The following is an 11808-nucleotide window of genomic DNA, read 5'->3' as shown; positions in this document are numbered from 1 at the left end:
GACACATGTAATAATTATAGCTATATGTTAGATCAATGTGAAAGCACTTTCAATATTTATCGTTTTCCAGATTTTAATTTAATTATTCACAATAAAAACATAACTGATGTATTAATTAGGGCATTAAACTTTAGTAATGGGTAAGTTTATTGCATTTGTGTTATTATAATATATATATATATATAGAATTGAATTAAGAGAAAATGGATAAAAAGAAAGATAGATGGAAAGGGAGATTGGATTAGGAAATGAATAGGCATAAATGGAAGGGCATTAAGAATTAGTTAGAAGAGATAAGAGAAAGAGGGAAATGGGGCGACAACTGCTGTTCAGTCTTCACAGTTGTGTGGTGCCCAGTGCCCAGTGCCCTACTTCCCTGCGGCAGCATCAAAGATCTTATCGCAACCGCCTCGTAAAATATTCAAATATTAAAATATTAAAACAAAACAAGAAAAAACACACACAACCAGCTAATAGGAGACGAGTACCAATTTATTGTTTATTCTTTATTCTTTATTCTTTATTTAAATAAATAAACACAAGAAACAAACCATGGTTAAGTTGCGCTGTTAAATGCAATTGCCCGTTCACAGCACGACAACGCCATTTCCCAATAAAAACACCGTCAAGACACACGCCGTTACATGCCCATCCAATCCCTATTCCCTCCTCCACGCATCCTAACGCCGTTAACACCCACACCTTTCACTGTCCCAGGAGCCGCCAAGTGGATCGCTTTGTTTGCGCAGGGAAAACATCTCCACCGGCTCTACCCGGTTCCAAATGGCGGGACCAACCGCCAAACGCCGGTTCCCCCGAGTGGTTAAAATTTGACCGCGGTTCAAATCATTGCACGCTGTTTTGACCACTCTGGTTAAAGTCTCCCCCTCCGACACTGCTTCTGCTGCTGCAACGCAAAACCATTTATCACTCAGACAAAAAATTAAATTAAATTAAATTAAAAAGCATAGATACATAGAAAGAGATAGAGAGAGAGAAACAAAGATAGAAATAGAGAGAGAGAGAGTGGTTGAAAGGGTCCATTGAAGAGAGAGAGAGAGTGGTTTTCGGAATTGCTGCTTCTGCTTCGTGTCTCTTAATTTCCTTGCGAGCTTTGAGGATTTGGCGTTTGGATTCCTCAACAGTGAAGACAAACCGAGGCTCCGATCTTGCGATGTGTGATATGAGAGATCTGTGAGCAACGACAAGGGAAAAAATGGCGTCGTCGGAGGTATCGATCAAGGCGAATTCGGTGAACGGAAAAGGAGAAAACAATTCTGGTGGCTATAACAACGGCAACGATGTTAGGAGCGGTGGAGGAGACGGTCAGAATGCTTCTTCATCATCAACCGCGAGAGGTAACGTGGTTTCCTCCGTGTAACCGTTAGTTTCTGCCTTGCGGCGTGTTTGGTGTGACGATAACACACTTTTTTTTTTTTTTTTGTTTTTGCTTGGTTTGGTTTCAGACGCGGAAGCTGCGCTTTACAGGGAGCTCTGGCACGCGTGTGCAGGTCCTCTTGTGACGGTGCCTAGAGAAGGAGAGCGCGTGTTCTACTTTCCTCAAGGACATATAGAGCAGGTAACGAACTCTCCCTCCGGTTCAGTGCGGTGAAATTTCCGGTGAGGCTGACTCAGATGCGTCACAACTCGGCCAAGTTACGCTTCTGGCTCAGTCTTCCGCACTTGGACTTTGGTTTCTATAGTGAAATTTGGCGTGCTTGTGTTTCTATTTTTGGCTGATGTTTATTTTTATGGCACAAACACGCATTAGGTGGAGGCGTCAACAAATCAGGTAGCGGAACAGCATATGCCGGTTTACGATCTCCCACCAAAGATCCTTTGTCGAGTCATCAACGTGATGCTGAAGGTAGTAGCGTTGGTTTTCTCGGCTTTTGAACTAAGTTGGGAAAAAAAAAGTTGTTATTAATTAATATTAATATATTATTATTGTATTTTCTTTTTGACAAATTTTTTTTTTCTCAGGCGGAGCCAGACACGGATGAGGTGTTTGCTCAGGTGACCTTGCTTCCGGAGCCAAATGTAAGTTAACAACTTTCTGTGAGTTTCTCGGTGCAGAGTAATTGAGCAGCGACGTCGTTCTGATGCTTTTTCTTTTGTGGATCTGAATGACAGCAAGATGAGAATGCGGTGGAGAAAGAGGCTCCTCCGGCTCCGCCTCCTCGTTTTCACGTGCATTCCTTCTGTAAAACGCTGACGGCGTCTGATACGAGTACTCACGGTGGGTTTTCGGTGCTGAGACGACATGCCGATGAGTGCCTCCCTCCGCTGGTTGGTTTGATTCCTTTTGCTCCTTCTTTTACCCTTGCACGTGCTTTGTTTGTTTCGTTATGCTCAAGTTGGGCGATTTCCCCCTGTTTCTTGTTTGTTGACAGGACATGTCAAAGCAGCCACCTACCCAGGAGTTGGTGGCCAAGGATCTACATGCGAACGAGTGGCGATTCAGGCATATCTTTCGGGGTAATTATTAGTTATTAACTATTAATTGCGGATCTTGTTTTGAAGCTCCGTGATATGTGTAACTGGATCTTTAATTTCATGTTCTATGTTTGTGGTTTCTGATGGGTTAAGTGAATCGCAGGTCAACCGCGTAGACACTTGCTGCAAAGTGGTTGGAGTGTTTTTGTCAGCTCCAAGAGGCTTGTCGCTGGGGATGCGTTTATATTTTTAAGGTTTGTTAAATCATGAATAGGGTTTTTGATTTCACTGTTTTTTTATTTTTATTTTTATTTCTTCTCGGAATTGTGTTTGGTGTGGGACTAATTTAGTAACTTCCAGGGGTGAGAATGGGGAACTTCGAGTTGGTGTTAGGCGTGCAATGAGACAGCAGGGTAATGTTCCGTCTTCGGTTATCTCGAGCCATAGTATGCATCTTGGCGTTCTTGCAACTGCTTGGCATGCCATATTGACTGGGACCATGTTTACTGTGTATTACAAGCCTAGGTTTGTGCCTTGTTCTTGCACATGAATAAGTTGAGTGTTTTTTCTTAGTCGATTCCCCACTGCTGGATTTACAGCAATGTTGTCGATATTATTTTACAGGACCAGTCCAGCTGAATTTATTGTTCCGTATGATCAATACATGGAGTCTCTCAAAAATAATTATACCATTGGGATGCGCTTTAAAATGAGGTTCGAAGGTGAAGAGGCTCCTGAGCAAAGGTATGAATATCTAATGATTATTTATTTCTTCTCTGATTAAATTGCAATTGAGTATGCTGATTTCAATTATTCTCTTTCTATTGTTTGTATAGGTAATTCAGCAGTATTGTATTATGATTAAAATATAATTTGAATGGAAGAAATTATTTGACGTGACACTATAAATTTGTAGGTTTACTGGTACCATTGTTGGAATTGAAGATTCTGATCCCAAAAGGTGGCCCAAGTCCAAATGGAGAAGTCTTAAGGTTGCTTTATGGCTTTTATGTCAGTCAGTCTTGTGTGATTGTTGAATTACACAGGTAATAACGGAGTTCCTTGTGTTGTGTTTTCCAGGTGAGATGGGATGAAACATCTAACATACCTCGTCCTGAGAGAGTTTCCCAATGGAAAATAGAGCCTGCTCTCGCTCCTCCTGCTCTAAATCCTCTACCAATGCCCAGGCCTAAAAGGCCTCGATCTAATGTGGTTCCATCATCTCCAGATTCCTCTGTTCTTACTCGTGAAGGTATGGATAAATTGCTTTTGGTATTTCATATTTATATTTATAGAAGTGTTGTCTTTGCAGAACTTTTGTGATTTTGTAAAGCTGATATATGTTTTTGGTGATTAACAGCTTCATCTAAAGTAAGCATAGACCCTTTGCCAGCAAGTGGGTTTCAAAGGGTCTTGCAAGGTCAAGAATTATCGGCCTTGAGAGGTGGTAATTTTGCTGAAAGCAACGATTCTGATACGGTAGAGAAGTCTGGTGTGTGGCCACCTGCTGCAGATGATGAAAAGATTGATGTTGTTTCTACTTCAAGAAGATATGGATCAGAGAGCTGGATGTCAATGGGAAGGCATGAATCAACATATCCAGATCTACTTTCAGGCTTTGGGGCCCATGGAGACCAACTTCCATCCTTTGCTGATCAAAATGGTTCTGTAGCTAACCTTGGCAGGAAACATTTGTTGGATCGTGAAGGCAAACATAATGTTCTTAGTCAGTGGCCTGTAGTGCCCTCTAGTCTATCACTCAGTATATTGGACGGCAATGTAAAAGGCTCTGCTCAAGGTGTGGATACAACTTACCAAGTTCGAGGGAATTTGAGGTATGGTAGTGCATTTGGTGACTACCCTGTGCTTCATGGACATAAAGTTGAGCATTCACATGGAAGCTTTTTGATGCCACCACCACCAACTCAATATGAGAGCCCTCGTTCAAGAGAACTTTTGCCCAAACCAATAGCAGGAAAGCCTTGTGAGGTTTCAAAACCAAAAGACAGTAACTGTAAGCTATTTGGCTTCTCACTTCTCAGTAGTCCCATGGCACCAGAGCCTTCTGTATCACAAAGAAATGTTGCAAGTGAGCCTGTCGGTCACATGCAGACTACATCTCACCAACAGCGTACAATTGAAAATGATCCGAAGTCTGAGCATTCAAGGGGATCAAAGCCAGCTGATGATCTACTGATTGATGACCATGAAAAGCTGTTGCAATCTTCTCAGCCCAATCCAAAAGATGTTCAACCAAAATCTCACGGTGGTTCTGCTAGAAGTTGCACTAAAGTAAGTCCCTTTAATATGATAGTTTAATTGAATAGCAGCAAGAAATTTACAGGAAAATTTAATCAGATCAAATGCTTTTTATTTTAGGTTCACAAGAAGGGGATTGCACTTGGTAGGTCAGTGGACCTTACCAAATTCAGTGATTATGATGAATTAATTGCTGAACTGGACCAGCTATTTGAATTTGGAGGTGAATTAACTTCTCCACAGAAGGATTGGCTTATTGTCTACACTGATAATGAGGGGGATATGATGCTTGTTGGTGATGATCCATGGCAGTAAGGATCTCTAATTATACATCTCTGATTTTCCTGTTATGGTTAATTTTATTGTTCTTGAAATTGGCACATCATTTTCACAATTGTATATGTAAATCAGGGAATTTGTTGCAATGGTTCGTAAAATTTATATCTACCCCAAGGAGGAGATTCAGAAAATGAGCCCTGGCACCTTAAGCTCGAAGAATGAAGAGAATCAGTCAGCTAATGAAGGGGCAGACGCGCAAGATGTTAAATGTCAGCTCAATCATTCAGCTTCAGATACCTGATAATTCGTAGATATGATTTCCATAGCTTCCAGGTTACTAAATCATTCAATGGAGTTAATCTGTGCATATGAAATATGTTTGCCTTATGTTGTGCCACATGAATTTTGAATCCAGTATCTTAGAAGAATCTCATGGTATAAATGTTTTGTTTTGAACCAGATCTCTGACTGGAGTGGATAGTAGGTGACTGTCATAAAGCCATCCGTTTGGGGAAATATGACGTGAAGAAGAAAATTCTAATTCTGAATCTGACTGTTTATCAAGTGACTGCTTGTGTTTGGAATCAGAAAATGGATGGCATGAATGAGAGTATCCATCCAATTTTGGACCGTGTCGTGCAATTAGTAGCATTAGTAATAGTATATATGCCTTCCCTGTTATACACTCCTAATATAGTATTGTAATTGTGCCTTGTGCGAGGTTATTGGGGGTGTATCGGCCTTGCATTTTTCAACAATCCTTCGTTGTACATAGTTTTACTCGCATCCTTAGAACCTGAACTCATTAATGTAATTAAGTTCATATACAAGAGCGGTCATCTGATTTTAAATTTGATTGTCTTATTTTAGTGAGGGTAATTTGTGCAAGTATCGTGAACTCGTGGAAATCATTGTGGATATTAATATTATTATGTGTTTGGCTAGATATATAATTAAATTTTGCCTCTAAGTCTTCTGTGCATTGGTGTTTGGTGAGTGTGGCCATTATCGTCATATCTTGTCGCAGAGTTTTCGTGCGAGCGGTGTAGATTGAAGTCGAAGTCATGTCACGAGAGAAGAAAGTGGACACATGGGTATGGAAATCTTGATGGAGGATTTGAAAATTCTTTAGTGAATTGTATGTGGTTAATCGTTGTGATGGCACTGCTAGTTGTGGTGTGGTCCTCTCTGAGATATCTGTAACATGGTTACGTGATAAAACTTCATTCCTTGAAAGCACCACCGTTGAATGACCAATAATAGTTTTTGGAAAAAAAAAAATTTGATTGTACTTTTCTGTTCGGAAAACATACTCTGTATGAGCACGTTGTGGACCTCATTATTTCCGGGGTTCTGTCCTTTATGTCTCGCAAGCTTTGGCCCATGGAATTCATTATTTATCTTGATTAAAAGTAGCATACAGTGGGGACTGCGTTTGGCGAGACCTTTAATTTTTTGCTGCAGATGCATGAGACCCCATTTATCCAGGCCTCTTCTGAAGCCAGCATTGAATTTTCAGTTTTGTCTGGTAAAAGCTCTTTTTTTCTTTTTATCTTTATATCTTTCTTCAAGGAAAGATAAACTTTGGCGAGCAAGATTAATAAAAAAAAAAACATTGCATTAAAGCTTTGTCCCTACTAATTGTACAAAGAAGACAATGAATTGTAGAAACAAGCTTGACATCAACATGCATATTCAGAATGTCGCTAAACCAAGTGGAGACCGTCATCAAAAGTTGACAAAAATAGTAGTGCTTTTAAATGGTAAAATATTTCTTCTCCTAACTCGACTGAGCGGAAGTTAAGTGAGCCTATATTGTACACTTGAATTTTGAGCATTAAAAACATAAGATTGCTAAATTGACTATTTGGAAAGGTCGTGTTAGTAGTTTGTTGCCATTAGGCCATGCTATTGAAGCCAGCTGAATCCAACAGAACTGCCTTTATTTGCTCCGGATGGACATCCTGGCCTTCGTTGCATTGCTGAAAGAGAGGAAAGGTTAGCTCTCAGACGGGGAAAAAACTCATCACTTTATAATAAAGCAAGGAATGTTCCGGGGAGCGTAAGTAAAGTATAATACCATCAACACTTGTCATCAAAGGACATTGAAAACAAAATGAACAAATCTAAATTTTCTTATAACATCTTACAATTCCCTCTATTTACCAAACGAAAGATTGAAATGCATTTTATATTCAAAATATAAAGTTTTTATTTTTTATTTTTTATTTAATAATTATTGTTAAGTATTTTTTTATAATCATATTATAGTAAGAAGATGATTAATCTCGATATAAAAAAAAACTTAATTAACAATTTTTAATGGATCCCACTTCTTAATCAGATTTTCTATTCGTCAAACAAACCTTAAAGTTTGTGTAAAAGAATTAAGTCAAATATAGTTATATACTATCATTACAATCTCTCCTCTTAAATAGGGCAATTGAAATTCAAAAAATTTCCTCATCAATACACTATTTTTAGATAATGTATCTCTTAGAAAGTAAGGATAAACTTAACCCAATTTTTTTTAAAAAAAACAGCTTTTAAGTGGGATTATCACCCACTTGTATACGGATTTTTTTTTTTTTTTTTGCAGTACCAATTAATTAACTAATTAAACTAATGAGGTAGATGCACATGGTTTGATTTTATTATATTAATTAAAAGAATAAAAAAATGACCTGAGCTCGGAAAATATCCATAACAAATCCATTGAAATAGCTGATAACTGCCTGGTGGATGTCTAATCCAAGGTTGTCGAGTGCCCTCATGGTAGAAAGCAAGAGACCAGGTTTGCGGTCGCAAAACATGTGGATGTTTACAGCTCCTCCTTCGCGCAACCCAACCTCAACCTATATTTGGCAGGTTAAAGAATATCAATTGAATGGTTTCATCAAGAAAATGCTTGTCTCAAATACAACTAATAAATAATTTCAAATACTAATTAATGCTCGTATTTTTTTTGTCAAGGAATAAAATTTTTAATATATTAAATACTATATATTTTCTATTTTTTAGTCATTAACGAATGAGAATATGATATTTGTTAACAATAAATAATAGAGATATTATTATTATTATTCTTATTATTCTTATTCTTATTCTTATTATTATCATTATATTTCACTTTCTTTTCTATTTTTTTCCTGTCACTCTCTCTTAATTTTTGGTGATATCATCATTTATCATATTTTTTCCTCTTCCTTTACTTTTTATTTTCTTCTCTATTTTATCCACCCTATCATTTTCCCAAATAATTCATAAAACTATAGGCTTAACTGTGACATGAGTTTAGTGCTAAAATTAATAAATTTAACCTGTCTCATTCCATAGTATATCACTTTAGTAAAGAAAAATGTTTCTTTTTTATACAGTCACATTTTTTTTTACTCATTACCGATGACAATTTTTAACTAAAAAATATGTAAGCAAATGAGAAAAGGTACTCTATTCATGCAATCATGCCGTTCCGAAGAACAAGCAAAAGCTCCCCTCCTTATTAAAGCACACAAAATAACACATATATTTCTTGTCGTGTCCACATATACATAACCAGAAACAGGAAGAGAATTAAGGAAGCCATATGTGGATTGAACCATATAAATATATATATGTGCGCAAATAAAAAGGACGAGTTCCAGAAATGGTGAAGCAATATTACCCTCGCAGGTTGGCCATTAGGGCATGGCAACGAGCTGAGACAAAGTTCTTCTTGCATGCGGGGTGGTAGTGTCGGTGTCAAAGGATGATGAAAGCTTGAAGAAGCAGGTGTCAATAAAGATCCAGCTGGTGTTGCCTCCAATTCATTGTGAAGGTCACTGATCCTTTGTAGAAGTTCCTTCAAATACTCGATTGCATCCCCAAGAATGGAAGCCCTGTCCATCTTATATTTCAAACCAAAGTCAAAACAAAGTTTCAAGCCATTAGCCATCATATATGATCGATATATAACTTCTTCTATAAAATAGTATCATAATGAATCCTTATATACGTTATTACTGAATAATATGAATCATTCATGGTCTATAACATAATAAAAATAAAGCTCGTGAATTCTCTGGGACTAGAAAAGTGGTTAATTAACCCTAGTTCATGACTGAATAAAAGAGCAATAAAATGGTGGCTATTCCATAGAAAGAAATTAATACAATTCCTTAAGTTAGTGTTTGTTTTGTCATCCAATTAGAATCAAAATATCATCTTAATCACATGTTTAAATAAACTTCTCTATGAACATTTTTAAAGGAGAAAATAAGAAGAAAAAATAAAATAATTTTTTTCATAAAATAAAATTACTTCGTACATAAATTAATTTATAAAAGTTCTCTCCTATTAATTAATTTTTTCAAAATCCAATTTTTTTAACTTATACTTAAACTACTTTTAACTTATAAAAGAATTATTTCAAAAAAAAATCTCTCTAAAAATTCTAGAGAAACTTATAAAAAAAGTACTAATAACTAAGTTGATATTTAATACTATTAAAAATACGATAAATAAATCACACTAAAGGAAAATGTTAGTTTTGTCTAAAATCAAGTTAAGTCTTACTTTGCTAATATTGGGAACAATGGATCTGAGCATATAGAGTCTATCATTGAGCTTCTTCCTTCGGCGGCGTTCAGCCATCAAATTCTTGGCAGGTATTCCCGTCTTCTTCTTTCCTTTCTGATCCCCGGCGCCTCCGGTGACGGTGCTATTGGCGTTTGAGCTGTTTCCACCGTTCCTTCCACTCTCTTCCATCTTATTATTATTCTCATCACTCTCATCAGAATCATAATTCAACCCCGACCCATCAATAAAACTCCCACCTTCTCCACTACACGTCTTCTTCTTCTTGCCATCACTACTATTCCCTCCCTCTCCCCCCATGAGTTCACCCTTCCCTTTGCAATTACCAACCAAGTTTTTCCTAAGTGCTGCTCTCTTTTGGAAAAGAGTTGGCTGTGCACCCGATAACGGCAACGATTCAAGGGGTCTCAGTATGTTGGACTTGCTCAGAAGCAAACCCTCCTCGTGATTGGAGTTTATGATACTCTTGAAACCCGAAAAGCCAATACTGCGTTGTTGTGGAGGCACTACACACATGGCTGAACTTGAGCTCATTAAGAAGACATCGGCATCATGATCAGCTTTGTTTGAAGTGAAGGAAGCTTGAGGGTTAAGAAACCCCACATGGGAAGGCGCATCGAAGGTGACGGGTCCAAAGGTTGGGTTGGGTGCGAGAAAGTTGTGCACTTGAGAGAGGTCGAGGTTGGTGGAAGGGAAAGTGGGTAAGATTGGTTGGGGTTGGAGCAAATAATTATCGGCAAAGTTTGGGGAGAAGGTTATGTCTCTTGCATGTTGGGTGGTGGTGTTGTTGGGCACGTGCCATTCTTCATGGATGGGTTTGTAAGCACAGAGTGACATAGGGCTTAGTTGGTTGGGGTTTGAGTTTGGCCATGAGGGAGGAGTAGATTCTTGTTCTTCTATGTCTTGCATCCATGTAGACATCATTTGTTTTTCTTCTTCCGACAAAGGACGGCTTGTGCGTTCCCAAGAGAAGAAGAAAAGAAGAAGAGAGCTTGGTGAGTTGCACAAGGAAAAGGGCATCATATATTGCCTTTATTATCATTTTCATCTACAACATCAATGGAAAAAATCCCATTTGACTCCCTAATACCATTACGGGAAATGGATAGATACCAAGTGCTCAATATAAAATACAAAAATAGAATGTAAAATAAATATATGATTATAAATTTCTAAGTTTTTCTCTATTAGTTTTAGAGTAAATTAGGACGATATATATTTCAAATTTTATGAAATTGTACTAACACTTTTTATTTTTTAATATTTACGTTAACATCTTTTATAACATATCACCGTACAATATCTTTTAAATAATTAAGAGAGATTATTGTAGCAGTAAAAAAAAAGTATAGAGTATTTATGTAACTTTGTGAAACTTGGAGAGGTATAATGTAAATTACTCAGTTTTATTACTGTACTTTCTTTTGAGGATATAATATATGAAATTATGATAATTAAACTAAACTAATCAATGAGTTCCAACCAAATCATGATAAGCTTCGCGAAATTGAATTAATTTTGTTTTTGTAGTTTTACGTTAAAACCAATCCGTGTAAGCATGATTATAAGTAGGCACAGGACTGGGATCACATAAATCATTATGTACGAATGGTCTTGGTTGGTGAGTGCTTCAATATTATTATTTCTTTACGTGGAAGAGAGCAGAGAGTTTCACCCACCCTGATCCATTTGTTAGTGTTGTCTCTTTAATATTCCTTGGCTAGCTTTCAAATTTTCTTCTAAACAATAGTTAGGGTGATCTAATACATATTACTCTAACTTTTATCATTAAGATAATTTTAGTGGTCGCATTATTGTATAATCTAGAATTATCTCACGACGTTATTAATTATTACATAATCTAGAATGATAATGACGTTTTTAAGTGATGAGGCGAATATAACAGTATCAATGTCATAGGTATCTCGTGAAGTCCTTCACAGCAGATACTGCCCAATCTAAACCGTAACACTTCACCTCTATCTAGCTACCACACTCACACATCCTTATCTATTACATCTTCCCTTTATTTCCCGATCTTTTATAATCCCATCAATATCATTCAATTTTTTTTTATTAATTTGAATTTATTAAAATGAAGAAAGCAATTCTTTATGATTAAAGCTATTCAGATCAATCTACTGGCCCGAGAGACGTAATGTCCGTTTGTTGACTATGTAATAAAATTAATTAGTTTATTAACTTTGACGCTTCAATATAATATAAAAACTATGTTTAAATACCGGGTCAAATTTTGTG

The 11808-nt window shown here is 37.0% G+C and overlaps 2 protein-coding genes across 2 annotated transcripts; one reads left to right on the top strand and one right to left on the bottom strand.

Annotated features, from left to right (window-relative positions):
• The first annotated feature begins 879 nt into the window (after positions 1-879).
• Positions 880-5825, top strand: ARF2 (auxin response factor 2). The gene is made up of 15 exons (XM_020377955.3): positions 880-1358; positions 1467-1579; positions 1772-1867; positions 1984-2040; positions 2134-2289; positions 2394-2478; positions 2600-2690; positions 2797-2961; positions 3061-3180; positions 3353-3428; positions 3517-3688; positions 3797-4728; positions 4816-5006; positions 5107-5307; positions 5435-5825. Exons 1-14 carry the CDS (start codon positions 1217-1219, stop codon positions 5273-5275), a joined length of 2565 nt encoding a protein of 854 aa, XP_020233544.1. The 5' UTR covers positions 880-1216; the 3' UTR covers positions 5276-5307; positions 5435-5825.
• An 884-nt stretch (positions 5826-6709) lies between these two features.
• Positions 6710-10612, bottom strand: LOC109813713 (transcription factor SCREAM2). Its single transcript, XM_020377956.3, has 4 exons — positions 9529-10612; positions 8639-8860; positions 7659-7829; positions 6710-6956 (listed from the first exon to the last, which is right to left on the bottom strand). The coding sequence occupies exons 1-4, from the start codon at positions 10570-10572 to the stop codon at positions 6873-6875; spliced, it is 1521 nt and encodes a 506-aa protein (XP_020233545.2). The 5' UTR covers positions 10573-10612; the 3' UTR covers positions 6710-6872.
• Positions 10613-11808: the final 1196 nt, after the last annotated feature.

This window comes from Cajanus cajan, chromosome 2, assembly GCF_000230855.2.
Source record: "Cajanus cajan strain Asha chromosome 2, NIPB_CcT2T_4, whole genome shotgun sequence".
NCBI classification, from domain to species: domain Eukaryota; kingdom Viridiplantae; phylum Streptophyta; class Magnoliopsida; order Fabales; family Fabaceae; genus Cajanus; species Cajanus cajan.
This window is presented reverse-complemented; position numbering and strand designations above follow the sequence as displayed.

Bases quoted from the DNA above. Each gene is read 5' to 3' on its own strand.
- LOC109813713 (XM_020377956.3), bottom strand. From the start codon at position 10,572: ATGATGCCCTTTTCCTTGTGCAACTCACCAAGCTCTCTTCTTCTTTTC. The intron at 8,861-9,528 runs GTAAGACTTAAC...TTGAAATATAAG, and splicing joins TTGTTCCCAATATTAGCAAA to ATGGACAGGGCTTCCATTCT. The intron at 6,957-7,658 runs GTCATTTTTTTA...CCTCTCTTTCAG, and splicing joins TGGATATTTTCCGAGCTCAG to CAATGCAACGAAGGCCAGGA.
- ARF2 (XM_020377955.3), top strand. From the start codon at position 1,217: ATGGCGTCGTCGGAGGTATCGATCAAGGCGAATTCGGTGAACGGAAAA. The intron at 1,580-1,771 runs GTAACGAACTCT...AACACGCATTAG, and splicing joins CTCAAGGACATATAGAGCAG to GTGGAGGCGTCAACAAATCA. The intron at 2,479-2,599 runs GTAATTATTAGT...AGTGAATCGCAG, and splicing joins ATTCAGGCATATCTTTCGGG to GTCAACCGCGTAGACACTTG.